At 48.6% G+C, this 22,037-nt stretch overlaps 1 protein-coding gene and 1 pseudogene across 22 annotated transcripts in view; one reads left to right on the forward strand and one right to left on the reverse strand.

Annotated features, from left to right (window-relative positions):
- The first annotated feature begins 344 nt into the window (after nucleotides 1-344).
- Nucleotides 345-1,349, forward strand: LOC135969894 (small integral membrane protein 14 pseudogene; annotated as a pseudogene).
- A 7,338-nt stretch (nucleotides 1,350-8,687) lies between these two features.
- Nucleotides 8,688-22,037, reverse strand: part of ADCYAP1R1 (ADCYAP receptor type I) — a 59,664-nt gene continuing 46,314 nt past the window's right edge. For 10 of the 22 annotated variants that reach the window (XM_065542156.2, XM_074035283.1, XM_074035286.1 and 7 more), the window contains 3 exons: nucleotides 17,070-17,199; nucleotides 15,525-15,566; nucleotides 8,688-13,605 (listed from right to left, as the gene is read on the reverse strand). In XM_065542156.2, the coding sequence (XP_065398228.1) occupies nucleotides 13,417-13,605; nucleotides 15,525-15,566; nucleotides 17,070-17,199 (361 nt within the window). In that variant the 3' untranslated portion in view covers nucleotides 8,688-13,416. Of the gene's footprint in view, nucleotides 13,606-15,524; nucleotides 15,567-17,069; nucleotides 17,200-20,217; nucleotides 20,302-22,037 lie in introns of all 22 variants that reach the window. The other 12 variants (XM_074035284.1, XM_074035281.1, XM_065542154.2 and 9 more) reach the window with 2 other exon arrangements.

Consider the following 22,037-nt stretch of genomic DNA (forward strand, 5'->3'; position numbering starts at 1 on the left):
AGAAAGTTACACATGCTTAAGTATGTATCTTGTTTTGGAGAAGGAAAGAAGGATGATCAACTTTAAAGTTTTATGGAAAAACATAAAATTAGGTATTTTGTTAAAATTGCAGAGGTAAACAACACAATTAGAATAGAATGTATGTTTGCCATATCAGTAAAAGAAAGGGAAGGGAAATAATGCAATGGAAGGCAAAAAAAAAAAAAAAAAAAAAAAAAAAGAGTTGAAACAAAGGCATGGCATGTAGACTGTAAGATAATGAAATAAGTTCAAAATGTCCTCAGTCGCAGTGAATAACCATAGACTAATTATGCCCATCTAAACATAGGCTATCAGTTTGGATTAAAAGAATTTTTTCAGCAATATGTAGAAAAGATATATCTAAAATATAAAGAGATAAGAGGACACAGTGAGAAGGCTCCATCTATGAACCAGACAGCAAGTCCTCTTCAGACACCAGATCTGCCAATTCCCTGATCTTGGACTTCCCAGCCTCCAGAAGTATTTAAACAGTCAAGTAAAATCAAGCTGGGTAATCATGGCAGAAAGTGGGCTTGATCCCTATGAATATGTTTGTTCTCATAAATATGCGATGAGAAGGCCGACCAGTCTGTTGTGGCAGCCCCAGTTCTGCTGCACAGACACAGATGCCTGCAAGAATGACCAGGACCCTGTGATGATAATGGCATCAGTGATACTATGATCTTGATGGCCTGAGTGGTGACTGCAGTGATCTTGTTCCTACTGAGTCCTCCTAATTGAAGAGGATCCGATGTACCTGAAAAGCCAACCAGTCCTCATAATGAACAAGATCCATCGGCTCCTCCTGTGGCTAATTTTGTGATACGGGAAGTGAAGGTGGTTAACACCTTGCAGGACCAAATGAACAACAATGACCAGAGTACTCTTAACTCTATAAGGACTGTTTTTCTTTTTGCATTTGCAATATGGGATGAGATGGTTTCCACCAGCCTCTAGAAATTTCACTTGCAAGCTTAGTTTTGCTTCCTTTATTATCGCCATTTCTAATTACAGCATATTTGAGTAAATGATTGCATTTTTAGAAGTTTCATGGGGTCGGTTGTCCTAAACTTAAACATTCCACTCATTCTGTTTGTAACTGTGATCATAATTTTTGTGATGATTTCTGGCCTGATGGAAGGAAATTTGAGCACTCTGCATTTAAATGCTTTAAATAGTTTTGATAACTTTTTAAATTCCTTTTTGATAAGGTATTTATAAAATTATTTGAGGCTGTCTGGGATTGTACAAAAAAAATTAGAATCATACTGTATTTATGTTTACTTTGGTATGTTATTTGTGGGTGGCAGTTTTCTCTGGTTCCTGGGACTATGGCAACTCTTGGAATATTTACAAATTGCAGCTGAAACCTGTATCATCCATTACAACTGGCTTATGTGGCTAGAGTAGAAGAACAGAAGAAGTGAAATGGTTGTTTACTTTTTTCCTACCCCCATTAAAAATGTCTAATGTTAAGAAAACTTTAAATAAACATGATTGATCAATATGGTAGGTGATTTACAGTCCATTATCTGACTTTGTAACGTAGCCTTACACAGTTCATGAACGGAGGAAAACATTCATTCTTTCTGTCTTTGCTCAGTATAATCTATATAGTAGTAATTTAAGCTATGATTTATGTTTAAAATGAGTCCCTCTTGGGAAACTTCTTTTCTGTGCTAATATTTCCCTGCTAATATGAAACTATCTGAAAGCTGTATTAGGGCCTGTTAGGTTACTAACATTTGAATGCTTATTTACTTATTTACTGTATAATTTTATTTTAAAAAGTCTTTGAGGCTTTTATTATCCTTATAATGACTTATTTAAAATTTTAATGAATTATTAGTTTATTTCAAGGAAAATTAGAAGCACTCAAGGATCTTCTCCCCTCTTATCTCACTCCTGTTTTATTGGTAATGGGATGAGTTGAAATGAGAAGGAACATTAATATAAGTACAATTGTGAAATGTGTAAAGAAGTAAAAGTTGCATTGTTTTGCTCAGTTTGAAACAAACTGAATACAATAGCATTTTAAAAGTCTGCATGACCTATGTGGTTGTGGAAATGTTTTCTATCAAGTGATTGCAGATTATTTATGGGGGCTAGAAGATATTTTGATACCAATGTAAGGAATTTTTCCTCTGGAAGTCTAGCTTTTTACTTTATAAATTTGAGAAATTACTTGTATAAACTGAATAAACTTCTGTATGTCATTGCACAGTTAAAAAAATAAAGAGGCAAAAAATTGCAAGTGAATGGGTAGAAATAGATAACACCATGTGTACATTAACCAGAAAATTGTTGCAACTATATTACTATCAAACAAAATGGAATTTAAGGCAAAAAATGATAAGCATTAATAGAAACACAGTGAGGCATCCCTTAGTAGTAAAAACGAAATGCTATCCACCTCTCCTTCCTTCTTCTCTGAGAATTGTTGAAAATTTCACACCCTTGGATCCAACTCTTTCAATTCTAAGTCTAGAGAAACTCCTGCACGTGTAATAACCAGATCTTCATAAGACATTGTTTGAAATAAGTTCAAAATGGAAACTACATACGTTTCCACAAGGAGGACAATGACTATGCCTGGCATGTTTCTATGATGTAATATTATACAATTAAAAGGGAATCATCTAGATGTAAATGTACAAGTATGAATAAATAAGTAGCACATAGAATTACTTAGGAAACAAAGGCAGAATGATAGATCTAGTGTGACGCCATTGATGGAACTTAAAAGCACACAGTCACACATACTAAATAATGTTGATGGATATTTAGTATAAGTACAAAAACATAAATGGCATGGATACATACTAAGTTCTCATTAGTGGCTGCCTCTGGAAGGGGAGAGGGAGGGAAATCAAACTGAGAAATGCTACAATAGAGACCAAATTCCATCTGTCATGTGTTCTTTCATAAAAAAATTAAAATATTTGAATCAAGCATAATAGCATATTGTTAGTTCTGGGGTGGACACAGAATTTGTTATGTTGGTCTCTGCACTTTAGTGCATTTATTTTAAAAATTCATGATAAAAGGATGCCTTTTCTATATCTTGTCCATTCAAATAAGCCTCCTACTCATCAGTCCCTAGGAAAGTCCATGAGTAAATCAGCCTTCAGGTGAGGCCTGATCAAGTGGTTCCAATGATAATGCCAAGGACCCCATTTCCTTCTCCTCTGCCTCCCCTGTCGTCTGATTCATCTTGAAGATCCCTACCATGTTCTCTGAACAGCTCCAGTTGTTTCTCTCATAATTACAAATGACTGTGGCACCTGCCAGCCTCACATTCTCATGTCATGCTTTCCAGGGGACAAGAGGGTGTCTCTCCAATAAGCTTCCTCACAAAAGAGGAATCCCTCTTTCCCAGAAACCCTAGAAATAGACTCCTCACATGACCTGTGTGCCTGTCCCAGAGATAGTCACTATAGCCAGAGGAATGAGTGATAAGGGCCATGTGGCCTGGCTTGTTTATCTGGGCCCACCCCAGGCTAGGAGTGTAGGCACCCAAACCTTGTGTTTGATCATGAAGTGGGCACTTTCCATAAAACAAAATCAGGGAATTATTGGAGGGAGCTCAGGGCAACGGAGGCTGAAGCAGCAATTACAAATATTTATTAACCCACAGATCCCTTAATACCTTAATTATACCTTATCACACACCATGCCTGGTTGATTTATTTTAGTCTTCTCCACCTGACTGTGAGGACAAAATGTTTCTGGTTCGTTATTGATGCCAAACTGTGCCCTCAGTGCCTCTACCACATAGTCAGGTCCCAGTAAGAGATTCTTGAATGGAGGGGTAACAGCCACCCATCTAAAGAGTGACCTGAATGCTCCAGAGAGCACATGAAATCGTTTGAAAACAGGGACCTCAGAAATCTCTGGTTCTCTGCATTACAGGCTTAAGTCTTGTAAAACTGAAAAATATCTTCCTATGATGATAAATAGATAAATGTGGGTCATATCCAGCACTTTCCAAGCCCCTCTCTCTCACTTGGATCTCAGAAATGTGTTCACAAGATCTTATGTTTTTGGAAAAGTTGGAAAAGTAAATTATTTGCCCCAAATTGGATAAGCCTGCAGCATCTCTCCACCCTAACATCTCCTCTACCACACCTTCTTACATGCTTGGTAGCACTCAACTGCCAGGAACACTTTGGGGATCCAACGGAGGGGAGGTTAAGTTAGACAGACACTCAGTTTGGTTCAGTGGGTTTCACATGAGTGTGTGCCATTGCTTCATTATACAGTGATATTACAATGTCCTTCCAGGAATACTCCTGTTGTTCACTCAGCATTATGTACAAAGGCAGAGAGAGGGCCAGAGATCATATCATATCATCATATTAAAATGTCCTACAGTGCCTGGCAATGTGCACAGTGCTGGAGAAACAAAGTTGGATGTGTATGGAGCCAGGTGCTAGTCTGTGAAAACAATCTTCCAGTCATCATATCTGTAAAACCGTAATTGGAGGATTCTGTTTTCATTGGTGCTGAGTCCAAATGTTCAATAATAAAATACACATTTTTATTAACTATGTGACTAAATTACACTTAAATTTTATGAATAGAAAATGATATAAATGTTGTCATCTAATAAAGAGATGATCAAAGAGTATGCAACCAAAACAAGTAGGCAAAAACCATCAGAGAGTAATTAATACAAAGATGATGTTGTTTTTCTGGATTTCATAATGTTTATGATAGTTGTCAACTTTTCTCATTCAAAAAATCCCTTATTTTTATACCTAATTTTAATTAAAAAGTTTTCATTTTGTATTAAAGAGGACTCCCCAAATTATATGAGTTTCCAGCTTCATAAAACCTAAATCTGCCTTTTTCATATCAGATAAAAATAGACCAGACAGACTGCCAAGTAGGTACAGTCTTGGAACTCTCTGTGGTGCTGGACCCAAGGTTCACTTGGCTCTCTCCATGGTACTTACTGCCCAAGCCAAAGCTGCTCCTGGTGGTGAATAGTTGGGTTTATTAATGGAAGTTAGGCTTAGTGTCATAGGAACGGATGCCTTTGTCCATGGAAAAAGTGTCTCAAGAGGGTTAAGGAGAACACTACAGATGACTCTCAAGTATTGGGGACACCCAAAAGATAAGGGCACCAAGAGTATAAGCTCAAAGAGAACTTGCCCCAAGCCATGCCTGAGTTTACATCAGGGGCAGAGGGGAGGAGGGACCTGGGGTGAGGGAGAAGAACCTAGAATACAATACAGTGCAAGTGGGGGCCTTCTGAAAGGGAAGAGAGAAAGAGGGTGACTGAAAGGGGTGGTCCTGAGAGGGCCCTGAGGGTCAGAACAAGGGCCCTCCCCATTGCATTGATGGAAGATTTGCTGACTAAAGCTGAGATATCACGGCAAAGTCCCCATTCAGCTGAGAGCCTGTATGAATTGGAATGGATACACATGATGTCTTTGTACAGTTCTGCCATCTGCTAAGGACTGCCTCTCTGGCCTAGAAAGAGCATATGGAAGAGCTCTTGGTGACTGGGTTTCACCCACAGAATTTACAACCTTGCATCCAGGACAGTGGCAGAGGGAATTTCCATGTTCACACCAGAATAACTACTGCAATGGGCTATCCACAAGGGCACAGTGTAACAACACTGGGAGGCTCAGAGCATCTACATGAGTTCATTTGAAGGCAACTGACAGTCAGAAATTACAAGACCTTTATCCCTCCCAACACCCCCATCACTACTCTGAGGATCCCCCAAATTAAAAAGAGACTACTTGATGTAGAAACCACCAACGCACAGAATCCACTCAAGAACTGCAGCCATAAGAGAGAGACTACCAGAAATTGTGCAGGCATGCTCTCACCCCTTGAAACTAGACTAGGTTGCAATGTGTGGGAAGACACAGCTGCTCACTTCTGATAAGGGGGGCTTTGTGGTCCAAGCTGGAGACTGTATTTCTGAGTTTGTTCCCAATATAGTAAAATAAGACAAACATACAGCCATATGACTCTGGTTTTCCACAGGTGTTGGATGAACCCAACTCACCACTAAGGACTGCCCAAAGATTTGGAGATTTGAGATTATGACACAAACTACTTTTTGCTGGTCAATATCCCTTCTTTCCTTCCAATGTTATTAAGGTTGCACTGCATTACCTGTCTTGCAGTGAGGTGTGGCCATGTGACTACACATTGGTTAATGAGATGTAAGCAGATATAGGCCTCTTAAAAGAAGATGACTGAAGAAGGGGAAGAGTTCTTTTGCCTTCTCCCATTTGCTTCTAAGTCCAGTGACATCCAGAGCTCCAGGGGCCCTGGAGCTTAGGGTGCCCTCAAGACTAGAACTCACCTGCTAAAGATGGAGGAGCAAAAAGATAGAAGCTTGAGTCCTCAGAAAGACCACAAAGCCACAGCACCGGTTCTGGACTGTCTACCTCTGGACTTCATATGAGAGAAGCAAACTTCTGTCTGCTTTAAGCCACTTTTTTATTGGAGTTTTTGCTGTCATATCCCACTGAACTTGATACTAGTTGATTCAGAGATGGTCTAATACTTACACTGATTGAGACTGAATGGATATGTGCAGGCTCATTTCCTCTTGGAACTTGTTGCTTTCTGTTCTAAGACACTTGCCTGAGAGGAAAAGGAAATTAAAGCTCTTGTTGCAAATGTCTATGCTTGTGCTCTGCCTCCTGGAAAGGTAATCATTGTCCAGGTCCATGGTTCACAAACAGGGACTATATTGCCCTTCCAGTGTCCTCAGTTAGAACCTGTAGAACAGTGGATCTCAAAGTACTGTCTCAAGACCAGGAGAACAGGCACAGCTGAGAACCTTTTACAAATGCAAATGGTCCAGCCCTACCTCAGACCTGCTGCATCAGAAATTCTGGGGGTGGGTCCCACAGTCTGTGTTTTAACAGTCCCTCAGGTGACTCTGATGCAGGATAATGTCTAAGAATCACTGGGTTCCCAAGAGGAATTATACACAGTACCAGTAAAACAGAGAGCATCATGAGGAACAGCCAAGATTCAAGGCATTTTCTGAGGGGCTTGTGAGAAATGAGGGCTTAGTCTATCAATGTTGGGAAGTGGACAGAGGAAACAGAATTTTATAAATGCTCACATGGACTGAGGAGTTTGATGATCTTCACTGTTGCCAAGAAATTCAAGCTTAATGTGAAATTCAAGCCTTTCAACTAAATTTTGGCTCTTACCTTTGCTTTTTGGACGTGACCTCTTTCAAAGAACAAAACATATGGAAGCTCAATTCATTATGGTCACATCAGTGAAAGTAATATTTTTCTGAACACTAGGGAAGTCTTCCTTAGGAAAGCAGCCAGCAGAGGCTGACACACAAGGAGACTAATGTTCAGCCTTTGAGCATAGGTTCCTTTTTGGAAGCAACTCAAAATATCTGCTAAGTGGGTCATATAACATAGCCTGGTCATCTCCTTTAGAACTAAAAGAAGAGATGAGTCTGGAGAAAGAGGAGCAGCTACAGCCTCTGGAAGCAGAACCAACCAGTGTCCCAGCTTAGGAACACCCCCATGAACACCTGGGAGGCATCTGGTGAGTGATCTATACAGCCCTAGCTGATTGCAGGGCTAGCACACTATTGGGCTAAAATCCATCTTTTGATTGATTTGACTTCTTCACAGTGGCCCACCTGATTGCCAGAGGAAGCTGGCCCTGCATTTGCTGTAGACCTCAGGCCTGTTGTGGTAGTGGGCATTTATTATTCCCAGGATTTTATTGTTATGTTTAGAAAATCTTCAGGCTTGTGACCCTGACCTCCAGGTAGAATCCAGAGAAGTCCAATTTCCAGTCTTCCTTGTAGCAAGGACACAGCCAATCCAATGGTGTTACATGAAACTCTGATTCGGAAGTGGGCAACTTGAGGAAGAGGGCTGAAAGTAAAATCTGATTTGATGGTGAGAATAGCAGCAAAGCTCTCTGCTTTCAGAGGTGGCAATAATTGCAAAGCCATGTCCCTGGCATGGAAGAGACATCACGGGGGTGGCAGCAACAACAGTGGCAGCAGGTTCGTCATCAGTCATGCAGCATGATATGGCTTCAGATACCTTTTCTAGTTTCTCCAGCCTTAAGAGAAATCTATGACCAGCTCAACATCTTTTTCGTAAATCCCTTTTCTGACCTAGCCAAAATTATCTTCTTTTACTAGCAACTGAACATTATGACCAATATGAAAATGGACACTGGGATTGTGACAATCAACAGAACCTCAAGGAAATGAGGGTTACCTTGAATTGATTATCTGGTCTGGCTGGGACTGATGGTTTGGGATATCCAGAAATATTAGGGGATGGGATCCTGGAAGCCAAGGATATACCTGTAGTTCCCTGGGATGAAATGCTCTCTGCAGTCAAGGTTTTGGGATATCTGGTAGGTACTCCCAAGGTACAATAGGAAGGTCATGATTTCACTCAGTTTCCATGACCCCTGGAGATCCTTTAAGGCCAAGACTTCTAATTTACTTTTCGGGTTTCATCCTAGGCTCACTCAGGCCCACTCTCATATTTCTCCTTTGGAATCTTAAAGGCCACTGGGCCTTGTATACACTGGATTACTCTGGGATGATCAAATTTTGGGGGTAGTCCTCTCCCCTTCCCCTTCCCCCTCCTCTCCTCCCTTCCCTCCACTTATGCCAAGTTACAGCCACCAGGAAAAATGGCAAAACATTTATTGAGTCATCTACAGCAGTCTGACATTCTTAACATCCTGGACAAGATTATGAGCACAGCATTAATGGCAGCAGCGGTAGCAGTAAGGTCTGTGGGGCTTATCTTTATTGTGGGAGATGAAACCCAGGCTGGTCCAGCTCCCACGAGTGAGGCAGGAACCATGTCTGAGATGCCAGGGGCTGCACCACTCCAGCCCTGACAGGCAAAGCTACAGAAGACAGACATAAGACAAGACACACATGGCCAAGTGCAGAAACATCCCAAGACTGTGGGTTCAGGAAAATAAGGAATGGGCACACCAAAATGTCCCAGATCCTTGAAGATGACTCCCAAGGGCATGGCTGCTGTCACCCATATGGAAGTATCCTCTCTCTGATCCCAACAGAAAACTGAATCAGCTGATGCAGATAAAGCTAGAATTCTGTGTCCATCTGAGCCTTCTGGCGTCCCCCTTACTCCTGATGCTGGTGGTTTTACAAATGGGGCGAAGGTTAACTCAAGAGGGCTCAAAGCAGTAGATAAACAGCAAGGAGTCCCTTCCAGCAGTTTTCATCCCAAGAACAAGCCCACATCTGTGTAGTTTCCAAAATCTTTTCACACACAAGCCATCTCATTTCAACCTTATCCTTGGCCTGTGGGACTAACAATGCCAATGAAGTCCTCCCCATTACTCAGATTAGGAGGCCGAGGCCCAAAGAAGGTAAGCCCTGGATCACAGAGCAGGTGGCTAAGTCCAGGTTAAAAAGCAGGTCTCCCCACACCACACTGACTCCATTGCTTCTCCTGCAATAGAGTCCTGGAAAACCATCGGTCACCAGAGCCCCTCTCCTGTGCAGGGTTACATGCGTACTGCGTGGAAGCCTTGAGTGTCACATTCTGTTCATGTGCAGGGCTGTGCACAAACTGGTGAACCATTTACTCATTCAGATTTTTAAAATATACTGGATCCCACCATGGTGGCAGGCACCATGCTAGGCCCACGTGTATCTTCTCATCAGCCCAATGGGGAGGTTTGACCTATAGATCTCCAAGTTTCCTCCCAGCTTTAGTATTTTGTGAGCCTCCTCAGAGACATATGGGGAATGAGTCAAGGTCAAATAAGCCAGGAGCAAAGCTTGGAGAAGCCCAAGTCCCTGCTCCTTGCTCAGGGCTCTTCTAGCTGACTTCCATGGTCCCTGGGCTCAAGGAGGACTTTGTGATAAACTATTAATACTTTATGATAATACTAAATGATAAAGTATCAATACTTGCTGGCTTCACTTTGAAGTGGCCATGAAGAGGGCAAGGGACTACTCAAAATAAAAGAGTCCCTTTGGGCTTTCCCTTCCACGAAGAGTGAGGGTCAGATGAGAGAGGTGAGTGGGCATCCTTGGCGGGGATTATAGATACAAGTGTTTCTCAAACCTCGGGCTTGGCTCTAGCTCCCTGGCCCTGTTCCACAAAGAACCCAGCTTGGAGGGGGTGGGGTTAGAGAGGAGTCACTGTAGGCCACTGGATGTGTCAAACAGGGTGACAGAGCTACACACTGGGACAGAGAATGTGGCTTGGACTTAAGTGGGGAGTCATGAAGTCTGCAGTGCTGGGGACCACCACAGAGCCACCCACATCCTGCACTAGGACCCCCCTCTCTGGCTCCCTGACAGCCTCAGCATCCTTGACTTGGAATCCCATTTCCCCCAGGATGAGTGTCCCTCCCTGACACTGCCTCCCTGCTCCCTGGCTGGACAGTTGTGACAGGGAAAGAGCGATTTCTTCATCCCAAGGATAATTCAGCCTCCCATGGGTGAGTTTTGTCCTTTAGGATTGCATAGAACGAGAACCCCCTTTCCAGGAATGATCATCAACAGGGGTGGAGTCTGACAAGCCTGCTCCTCCCCAGCCCCACTTTTCCCAAGCCTCTCAAGCTGTCTTCACTTGACAGTATTTCTTATCCTTTCCCGGCCCAGGCAAATACCACAGTCCTGGGGCCCATTCCAAGTAGATGGCTGGTGTTTAGACAGAGTTCCAGAGATGCGTTGGGCTACATACAAATCATCTAGTCTTGCTGCCCATTTTACCGATTTGAAAACAGAGGGTCAGAGAGGGAAGGGTTTTACACAGACCTTATGCTGTCCCCCTACTGCCTGTGACCCTGAAGGCCAGAACCTCCTGGAACATTGAGAATCCATCAGGTATATCTGCTCACAAGACTGGCAAAAATTCATTCAGACAGAAAAACCAACCAACCAACCAACCAATAGGAACCCGGAACCTCTATGAGGACACAGGGCCAGGCTCAGGAAGCAGCAGACTGCATGGGGTTCAGGATTGATTTTCTTTTTACTGTTTTGTGATGATGTCTGTGTAATGCCAAAGTTTCTTCTTCCACAATGAAACAGATCTGCTGTTGGGAGTGATGATGAATGAATGGGGTCCATCCCCAGGGAGCTGCTCCTTGGATCTGGAGGTGGCCACTGGAGGTGGCACCCCACCCCAGCAAGGTATATATGGCTGCATCTATATATCATGCCCAAGGCACCTGTTCAAATGTCCATGACCTATTCCTTCCTTCCAGGCCATCAGCTTCCACTGTGGTGTCCAAATGGAAGGGACAGAGGGTCCATTTCCAAGAAATGGAAAATAAACAGCATCCTGTCTCCATCCTTCTACACACACACACACACACACACACACACACACACTCATCAAAACCTGATAGGAGGCACAATGATGCATGCCCTTTTGCCTGCCTTGGTTTTGAACTGGAAAAATCACTTAAGTACAGGGCCTAGAGAAGCAGCAGAAGTTGCCTCATCTCACAAATGGGAAAACTGGAGCCCAGAACAGGGAGCATCATGTCCACAGTCACAGCAGTCTGAACCCAACTGGGATAGAGTCTAGTTTCCTGAACCCCGGGCTCCTTCCAAGCAGCCCAGACCCCCTAGCAGTACCCAAAGTGCAAGATGGCCACAGGACCCTTGCGTCAGTGCAGGTGGAGGGGATCATGAGGTCAGGTGCAGGGCAGAAGGACCACTGCACACTCCATGATCAATCTGAGTCGCCAAGCATGCCCAGGAAAGGGCAGGTAGCTCCTTTCTTCCTCTGGTTTTGCCAAAGACCCAGGGACTTACTTGACTGGCCAAGGACACAGAGCTCCTCTCTAAATTACAGCAGCAAGAGCCTTTTCCAGCCACTCTGAAAGCCTCTCCAGAAACATTTTCCCAAGTCCCCCAGGCCCCTTCCTCTTTATAAAATGAAGCAACATCCTCCTCCACCCAAAGTCCCCAAGCATTCCAGAACATCATCATGAAACAAGTCCACAAACAGAACTCGGACAGGAGTAATACCAAATGCTGACACGGAATGAGCTAGGCCACACAGGGACCACGTACTCTAGCACTTTCCTCTGACTCCTCAGCTGGGCACTGCCCTATTGTACATTCTCAGGCTGAGGGTGTGCAACCTGCAGCTGGGGAGCCAGGGCGGGTGGTGGGGAGCAGCCGCCCCATCAGCAGCCGCTTCTGCTCCTGGGCATGGTGGGTGTGGCTTCTCCTCCCGACACCCCAGCAGCCCATGGTGAGTCAAGGTCAAGGGCATATAAGGGACATCTTTGCAAAGGTCTCAGAGATTTCAATAATTGAGTCCAGGCCCGAGGAGCTGGTGTCTGGGGCTCCACATCATCCATGGGGGTGGAGGTTGAGGAGCCCTGGGCCCCAGACTCGGGTGCAGGTGCTTCAGGATTCGCCGACATCACAGGCAGGCGGCTGGTACATCCTAGTCATGGCTTTGACTTAGGGGAAATGGGGAGGGGACGGCTTAAGGGCTCTCTGTGGTGGGCATGGTTGGAGACAGCTTCTGGAAGGCATCCATGAGGGTGGAAGAGGTGGAAGGGAGGTGACCAGAAGAATCCTGTCCATCTTAAGCTGGGGGTAAAACAATGGAGATGGCGAAGGTTTTCTTCCATGGGCCTCCCAAACTCCATCTCTTTCCCAATCACAGCCACATTTCTGGCTCTCAGCTCCTTTTGGATCAAATGAAAAGCACCAGAACCTTCCCTGACCTGCACACTCTCCACCCAAACTGAAGTCTCTGATGAGAAAAGCCTTGGAGCTGTCCCACTGCCCTGGGACCCAGGAGCTGAGCACCCAGACACCAAGATGCCAGGCGAGTGCCAGGAGGCCTGCACCAAGTGGTGTGCTGGCCACCCGAGCTGGCCCTCTGCTAGGCCAGGGACTTGGGTCCAGGACTGAGAAGAGCCCCACGGTGGCATGCACACTTGAGGGGTCACACCCAAAATCAGATGATGGGGGGCTGTTGGGGCAGGTACCACCCCAGCTCCCACAGGCAAGGTCTCTTCAGCCTTAGCTCACAAGGCCTCACAGCTGGGGTCAGGCCATCACTGAGGCTGACCAAGACACAGTGGGGTGGAGCTGAGACCCGACTGGAAGTGAGCGGGGACACTGGGGCAAAGGGGGAAGGGATGGGACAACTTTTCCAAATTTGAGGAGTATTTACATGTCTGGGGTCAGGGGACCACAGTGAGTGGGACCAGTACCAAAACAAGGAGGGGACAATCCCAGTCTGTGCCCTGCCTCCTTCTCCCCCCTCAGGAGCCAAGCTTCCGGCCCAGGGCCTGCCCAAGGGGAGGGAAGAGGCGCGAACATGCGTGGGCTGGCGCCTGCCTGCAGTCCCAGCCTGTGGATGGAGGAGAGGAGGAGGAGGGGAGCACGGCTCAGGTGGCCAGGTTGTCAGCAGGGAGGCCAGACATGCGGATTTGGGAGCTGCTCTTGCTCAGGATGGAGAGCTGGGTGCCCCCGTTCACCCCACTGCTGGCCAGAGACGGGTGTCGGTGCTTGAAGTCCACAGCAAAGTAACGGTTCACCTTCCAGCTTCGCCATTTTCGCTTGATCTCCGCTTGTACCTGCAGGGAGCAAGGTGGACATGACTTCCAGGTGGACATCCTCTCCAGCCTCCAGGCCCTCTGGCCTGGGGCCCTTCCCAGACTGGCACTGCCACCCTCCCCCCTCCCCAGTTGCAGCCTGCGGCCTTCAAGGTCTCCAGTGGGGGCTTTTAGCAGCTGTAGGCAGGGGCGCCTCTGAGGAGCTGACCTGAACAACCCCTTCCCCTGCCACTTTCTGAGCAAGGCCTCCTAACAGCTTCCTGTTGTTTTCAGGCCAGGCAGAGACTAGTCCATCGGGTCCTTCAAGAAATCTTTAACAAGCAGCCGCACAGGGCAGGTGGATCGGGAAAGGATCCCCTCTCTTGGCTGACCAGTAAGAGGGCTACACATTAGAATCACCTGGCGGGCTTTAAAAATTCCAGGTGCCCAGGTCATACCCCAGAACAATTACATCAAAAGCTCTGCACAAGACCCAGACATCATATTTTTTATTTTTTTTTATTTTTTATTTTTTATTTTTTTTGAGACGGAGTCTCGCTCTGCCGCCCAGGCTGGAGTGCAGTGGCCGGATCTCAGCTCACTGCAAGCTCCGCCTCCCAGGTTCACGCCATTCTCCTGCCTCAGCCTCCCGAGTAGTTGGGACTACAGGCGCCCGCCACCGCGCCCGGCTAGTTTTTTGTATTTTTTAGTAGAGACGGGGTTTCACCGTGTTAGCCAGGATGGTCTCGATCTCCTGACCTCGTGATCCGCCCGTCTCGGCCTCCCAAAGTGCTGGGATTACAGGCTTGAGCCACCGCGCCCGGCCGACATCATATTTTTTAAAGCTTCCCAGGTGACTCCAGTGGGCAGTCAGGGTTGAAAGCCATTAAATAATGCACCCCTCTGGGAAAACACACACCCATGTAGCTCTTAGCATGGTGAGTGGGGGCCAGGCTGGGTCTCAAGCTCCATATGCCTTTTCAGTCAAGCACCTTTGTGCAGTGCACAGACTGCACAACTGGAAGCAGCACCTACAGCTACCCTCTCCAGTTCCAGCTCCTACTTCCACTGCAAGCTCTGAACAAGCTACACACATGCCCACTTCTAAGCTCTCCTGGCCACTACCTGCAGGGCCCTTTCTACCTCTCCTTGTCTGTCCTAATCTGATCCTTCTGTAGGTTGTCTGGGTGATCACAGAGCCCAATCTCTTTGTTGCTCAGATGCAAAGGAAGGAGGAGCCTGCCAAGGTGATGCAGCTAAGACCCAAGCACTGGTGCAAAGACTCCCGCCTACTCTCAAATCCATCCTAGCCATTCAGTCCCCACTGCTGCCCCGGCACCTCTGTTTCGGGTTGTGCTCAAGAGTTTCACCCCAACAGGGTACAGAGGGAGCCCCCGAACCACATCTCTGGCAATGGAATATTACTAGAAGGTTCCAGGTCTCTCCCTGGGGTCTCTTCCAAATTCTCAGTCTCCCTTTTATCAGGGGACAGTTTGGGCCAGGCTGGCTGGCCAATTAGGGGCAGCCTTGAGTGCTGGGCAGCTCCTGGCTCAGCAGCTGTGCCAAGCACAGCCTCATGGCCTATAGGTCCTATGCCCTGTGCCCCAGCCTTCCTTATTGTCAATTCCTCCTCACCATGGAGTGTCTTATGGAGAGGACCCTCCCAGGGAGATCTGCGCACAGCAGAGCTGACACTTTTACCAGGAGCTTTGCTCTTCAGGTGGGGCCTTAGCTGCATGGCTAGCAAAGTGGGACAGATTCCAGCACAGGGTGTGGGTATCAGGAGGTCCTGGCACCACACAATGCCAGGAGCTGTGTGACCAGCCCCTCCTCTCAGTGCTGGGAACCTGGCAGAGTCCCCTCTGGGGAGTCAGTCCCATGTGGCCGACAGGTGGCTCCCCTGTCTGCTTCCCAGAAAGCCCCACTTCCACTGCCAAGAAGCCAGAGGGCCAAGGTCTTACCTCGCCATTCAGAAAACAGTAGAGAACAGCCACCACAAAGCCCTGCGAATAGAGAAAGTAAGCCTGAGGATGCTAGCAAAGGACTTTCTGAAATGCTGTGTGGGGCATGGAGGGGGTGACTCTAGGAAGCAGAAATACACCATAATCTGGATGGGGGCACCTGCCCAGGGATCTGGGGTAAGATGGGACAGTTCTACTCTACCAAGATGGGCACACCCATGAGGCCACGTGGCTGGTGGGCAAGTCCTATCCCACAGATTCTAGCTTTGGATCTCACATTCCCTTGTTCAAATCCTTCCCATTCCCAAAGGCCAGCTTTACCCCACTTCCTATAAGAAGCCTTCCCTAAATGCCCTAGAATTTCTCTTGGCTCCTAACCAGCCTGCAGGCTTCTGAGGGTAGGACCCCTCCAGGACAGAATAGACCTGTGCCATCCTTGTCCACCATCTGCCCTCCCTGGGCCATCTTCCCAATCTGCCCTCCCTGGGCCAGATACTGTCATACACAGCAATGCGGAACACCACGCAGAGTAAGTACTTGGCACAGCATATGCACTTAGTTATTCTCTATATATTCTTTAAACCTACACTGAAAAAGCAGGAGCATTTTCTTGAATGCTGCAAATTAGTTCCTTGCAATCCCTGTGCCCTGTGCTGTCGCTTGGAGGTATTGGAAGAATGATAGCTCAAGGACCCCAGAACTGGTCAGCGAGCACAGAGACAGGAGCCCTGGGCTCTGACTCCTGGGCCAGGGCTTTGTCTATGAGCCTATGAGGCCAGTCTCAGATGAGACCCATGGTCAGTCTCACTAGACTAAGAACCTGGGCCAGGTTAAACGGCCTTGAAGTAAAATGGTGGAGGAGATCAAGTCAGATCTGGAGAGTAACTTTCTGACCATCAAGATCAAATCCTAATTCAAACAGCTGGCTTAGGGAGAGGCACTCTATCCCCAGACACTCCAGAGCTGCCCCTGCCTACGTCCGCCCACTGCTGCTCCTGCCTGCTTATTTCCTCACCGTGATTCGCCTAGCCCCTTACTCATTTCCAGTCCATCCAGTCCTTCCTCCAGGCACAGAGGCAGCATTCTGTTCGCCCTCTCATCCCCTCACTCACTCATGCCTGTTTGCTCGTGCACTTGTGCAGCTCACTGGGCTCTCTGCGGCCAGGCCCTGTGCTGGGGACCTAGAGGTGGGTAAGACAGAACTCAAGGGGTACATGGCCTAGAAAGCTGAAGTCAGGATGTGGACACACTCGGCTCTTGAGGACACTCCACCCTGCACCCCAGGCTGCTGGGAGGTGCCATCTCAGGTCACCCAGGGTGGGGGCCAGGATTGGGGGCAACTGGTTCAGGATACTCAGATGCAGTGATGGGCAGACACCAGTGTGTCTTCTTACAGAAGCCCTGAGTGTAGACAGCAGACAGGGCTCCCTCATCACCTCTACTCTAGTACTCATTTCATAGTCTAGGTTAAAGAGCCTCCAGCACCACCTGCCGGTGAGCAACTGGCTCCCAGTGAGTTCTGCCCTCCCCACGCGCCACACCTACCTGGAAGGAGCCCAGCCCCAGCTCAAACACGAGTCTTTCCCTTTTGCTGACGTTCTCTGGGGAGAAGGCGAATACCGTGTAGTGGATTCCGAATAGTGGGATGAGCAGCAGGGTGGACCGGGCCAGCCGCCTGTCGGGAGAAAGCAAAACATCTGCGCTGGGGACTTCCAGGGCTCAGGGCCAGAGCCACGGAGGGCAGAGAACTCAGCCCCAGTCCCTTATTCTCCCTCCGAGCCGGGGCCCGTGTCCACAGACCCCTCAGCATTCTCTCCCAGTGCAAGTGGCCTGGGCTGCCAGGACTCTCTAGGACATTGTGGGGAGACATCCCCAGTCTGCAGGGCACCCAGTCAGTAGCCTGTTCAGCCACTAAAAATGTGCACACGATTTACAGGGAGCCCGTGGGAGACGTGCAAAACCCTCGGGAAAAGCAAAGTCAGGGCAAAACACAGGGATCAGACTGAGAAGCTTGAGGGAAATGTTGGGTCCTCAGGCAGAGCAGCCGCTCTCCCGTTCCGGAAGAAAGCTCTTGGTGCCTGAAAGAAGCAGTTCTCGACAGGCCACAGAGACAGTTGGCTTTTCAGAGTCTAGGGCTAGCCCGGACACTCACCAAGTGATGGGGAGGTGCTGATGACAGGGAGGGAGGGAAGGCTCAGTGAGGGAACCACAGAGGAAGAAACTCGGGAGGGATTCTAGGGGGAACTTACTGACCCTGGGCATCGGCAATCTCCAAGTGGGCAGGAGGAACCTGCTGCTGGGAAACTGAGTCAAAGGTGGAGGAGAATGCTCTGAAGTGGGCCAGGCTGGGGAGGAAGGGCTGGAGGACTGCAGTGCTTCCTGAGGCAGCTCTCCCGGGGTTCCCCTGCCTGCCTCTGGCCCTAGGCTGACAGCAGGGTGGGGCTCCGTTCTGAAGGCACAGGGCCACAGAAGCCCACAGCTAGGACACTGGGACCATGTGCACTTGTGGGTCCTGCTCTATGGGGGGTGCTCCCAAGGGTTCCCCCAGAGTGGGCACACTGGCTCCCCGTGGGTCTCCCCAGAGAGTCCAGCTCTGCCCTGCAGATGCAGCCTCCCCCACATCTGCATCCGGCCCGGCTCCTCCAGAGAATCAGCCTCCCCAGCTCCCAGCAGAGCTAAGTCCCCTGGGGTGGACAGCAGGCATGAAGCAGTCATTTGATTTGGGGCAAATATACCACGTGTTCCTCTCTCCCTCATCCAGCCTTTCTGGGAGAGAACGTTCTGTTGAACATGGGAGCTCCAGATCTCTAGAGAAGCCGAACTCTTGGAGTCTGTGTGAGGCCCTTGACTTCCTAGCTTACACTAAGAGAGGAGAAGGAAGGAAGGAAGGAGGAGACACAGTGGGAGGAGGAGCAGCCTGAGGAGATCTTCAGGCAGAGGAAGCTCAGCCCAGAAAGGAAGAGGACCGTGAGTGTGGGTGCCCACCCCTTCCCACCCTGCTCACAGACAAGGGCCAACAGGATCCGAGCAGGTTCCTGCTGAGCCCAGATGTAATCCTGACCGGTCCATCCTTCCAGCCTTCCTCTTATCTGTCTGTCTTTGACTGTGACTCCCTGAAGGTGGGAGTGGTGCCTCATTTATCTGGGGCAGGGAGCTGACACTGGGAAAATGCCTGTTCCATGAAGAAATCCATGTGGCACACAGGCCTAGAGTGAGAGCCTCAGCATCCTCAAAACAATTATCTCTTGGGCGCTCGGGTCTTGTTCATCTCTGGTTATCCATGCCTGGCACCGGAAGGCAACAGGGGGTGCTTGTAGAAGGAATGAAAGTCAAGAATGCAGAGGAAAATGGCCAGAAACACGGGACACGGATGTCTTGGGGATTCCTCTGTGGCCCTACCTATAGGGGCTACTTTTAAAAAGATGTCTATTGAAGGAGTCCAGGAAAGGAAGCTGGCCCCAGAACATGCCTGTGGCCCCTGCCTTCCTCCTCCTGGCCTCCATCCCCACAGGTGGGACCATTTCCAAGTACCTGTCCCTGTAGTCTGAAAAGGGCCCTGGAAACCAAGAAGTCAAATCTCTCCAGCTTCCGTGGTGGCATTACATGGGACGGATTCAGAGTGTGAGAAACAGTGACGCTTCAGGCCTTTCCCAGCCCCAAGGTGGGTGCAGTGATAGTAGTGAGGGCATTCCACAGCACAGTCCAAGGGCAACACCTTCCCTCCCCGTCAGCCCTACAGCAGCCCCAGAACAGTCAGGGACTTCTGCTGAGGAGCCAGGGCATCCCAGTGGCCACTTTGGCAAATGGGGCAATAGGCACAGACAAGGGGTCTCTAGAGCCCAGCGTTCTGGGACTGTGCTTCTAAGCTAACCGAGGTCTCGAGACAGAAACATATGATGTGAGCCACTACCCATAATGACATGGGGACTAAGCCTCTGTCCTCCTGCCCTGAGGAGCCAGCAATGGGCAGAAGAGTCCTAAAATACCAAGAAGGGCATCAGAGATGCCCAAATTACAGTGGGCTGCCCAGGGGGACAATGGTACCCTGAGTAAAAGGAATGTCCAAATTGAGTCTGATATTCCAGCCAGAGACTCCCTGGGGCAAAGTGCTTAGGATTCCCTGGGTTCAAATCCTCCCTCTGCCAATTAGCAGTCCTTGAGTGAGTGACTTAATCTCTCAGCACTTCAGTTTTCTCATCTGTAAAATGGTGATACTACAAGGACCCAGCTCACAGAGTTCTTGTGGGGATTAAGTGAGTTAATGCTGACTCACACACAAAGTGCTATGGACACTGGAGTGGAGTTCCCTGCCCTGTGCAGAGGAAGGTCTATATGAACTCAGGCTCTGAGACTCTTGGAAATAATTTTGCAGTTGAAAACACAAGCTGAGAGAAGGTGGGGACTGAGGAAGGCCACACACCAGGCAGCAGCAGCAGAGAACATGGGGTGCTGCCTCCTCAGGAAGCACTCACAATGGCCGTAGATCCATCCCCATGCCCTGCACACCCACCCCATGACCATGAGGCTGCAGAGAACTCACAAGACACACAGACACCAACATGCAACAGCCAGGAATGGGTTTGGCCTGGGAGGCACAGGCTGGCTCTCCACTCTCCTCCAGCAGCGGCAGTGGCAGCATGCGTCCCCCACCCCTCCAGGATTCCTGGCCACAGCGTCGGCCACGCACACTTACAGAGTAATGGTGGACAGTTCTGACATCCTGCAAGAGTGCTGCTGAGCCCGCTGTGGCTTGCAGTAGCATTTCTGCACGCAGCTGCTGGGTGTGACAAGATTAGCACTTCTGTCAGCTGGGGGGCACCAGGCAGCGAAGAAACTCAGTTTACAGGTTAGGCAGAAAAGAAGAGGGTATGGAGACAGGGCCAGGGCAGTCACATGGAGGAGAATGAGGGAGCCAAGGGCCAAGACATGGGCAGCTCTGGACAGAGAAACGCACGCCTATATGTGGACATGAGTGTGCATGGCCGCACACACACACGCGCACACGCACTCACATTCACACTGGGACCACTGATAGGTGGGTGGGCTTAGAGGGTGTGTGTATCCGGAAGGTGGCCTGGGCTAGGTCTCACACAGGGAGTCAGGGCTGCCTCCAGAGTTGGCTCCAAGCTTAAGAGCCCAGCCTCGTCGAGGTCCCACTCAACAAGACAAGAGTTGGAAACTCACGCTGCGGACCTTCTGCACTGCCTAGCACAGGCAACCTGAGCCTCTAATCAGGCCAGTTCTAGGCTTGGCTGTGAAGGTCAACTTGGGTGTCCGTCCACTGGTCTTTCCCCTCTACCCTCTCCCTCTCCTCTGGTCCATAGCTTCCTCCCTCTGAGCCCCCCAGCAACTCAGAATCAGCACATACACAGGGGACAGAGGTAAGTCAGATTGAATGGATTGTTAATTCATCCAGACCTAAACTATTCCAATACGACAGCCACTACCCATATGTGGCTATTTGAATTTAAATTAATCAAATTAAAAACCCACATCCTCAGTTTTTCTGGTCACATTTTAAGGGCTCAACAGCCACATGGATCTAGCGGTTATCATATCGGACAGCACAGACATAGGACATGCCCATCACTGCAGGGAGTTCTCAGGGACAGTGCTGGGCTGGACTTCTTGATAAAAGTTCAATGGGCAGGGGCTGAACACTGAGAGGAGCGCCTTTGGGCATGGGCCCATGGCTTTCAGAAACAAACCACTTCAAGGAGGGGGGCCCAGGCTGCAATCTCGCTCTACACTCTCCTGGGTGGACCCAGGACTTCTGTCTCCTCAGGGAGGTCTCAGGCTGATTCTCTGTGTCTCCAGTATGGTCCTGCTTGGACTTGGGCTGACACAAGCCATGAACACTTTCCCCTTCTCTCACAGATGTGTCAGAGATAGATGATGAGCTGTATCATCTTCTCAGATTGCAGAAGGGTTGCTACTTCGTTAACTCTCCTCAGGTACCACACGGCTCTGAGGCTCCTGGTGCTGGTCAGTGAATTAATAAATCAGATTGGACCTGATGCAAATGAGGACAGCTACAGAGACCACACCCTTAGCATTCAGGATCTGCCTTGTGTGATTCCAGTTCTTTAAGAGTAAGCCTGAAGGTACCTGACAGGTGGTGACGTGTCATTTCGCTGAGGCCAGAATTTGTGTCACACACTTCCAAGATGGGGCAAACCCAGGTTCCCCCGACATCTGTGCATAATGGATTTGGGGTTCCCATTCAATAAACAGCACCATTCAATTCACACTACACTGCGAGGTGGGAACTACAGATCCCCTTTTCCAGAAGAGGAATGCTGAGGTTTGGTTTGATGCTTTGCTACTCAGACTGCCACCCCCAGACCATCAACACCAACACCCCCTGAGAGCTTCTTAGACACGCAGAATCCTAGGTGCCACCTCAGACCTGTGGTCAGAATCTGCACTTTAACTAGATCCCTGGGAGATCCACATGCATGCCAAAGCTTGAGAAGCACTGTTAGGAGGTATTCATCTACCTGAGAAGCTTCT

Source organism: Macaca fascicularis, chromosome 3 (genome assembly GCF_037993035.2).
Source record: "Macaca fascicularis isolate 582-1 chromosome 3, T2T-MFA8v1.1".
NCBI lineage: Eukaryota > Metazoa > Chordata > Mammalia > Primates > Cercopithecidae > Macaca > Macaca fascicularis.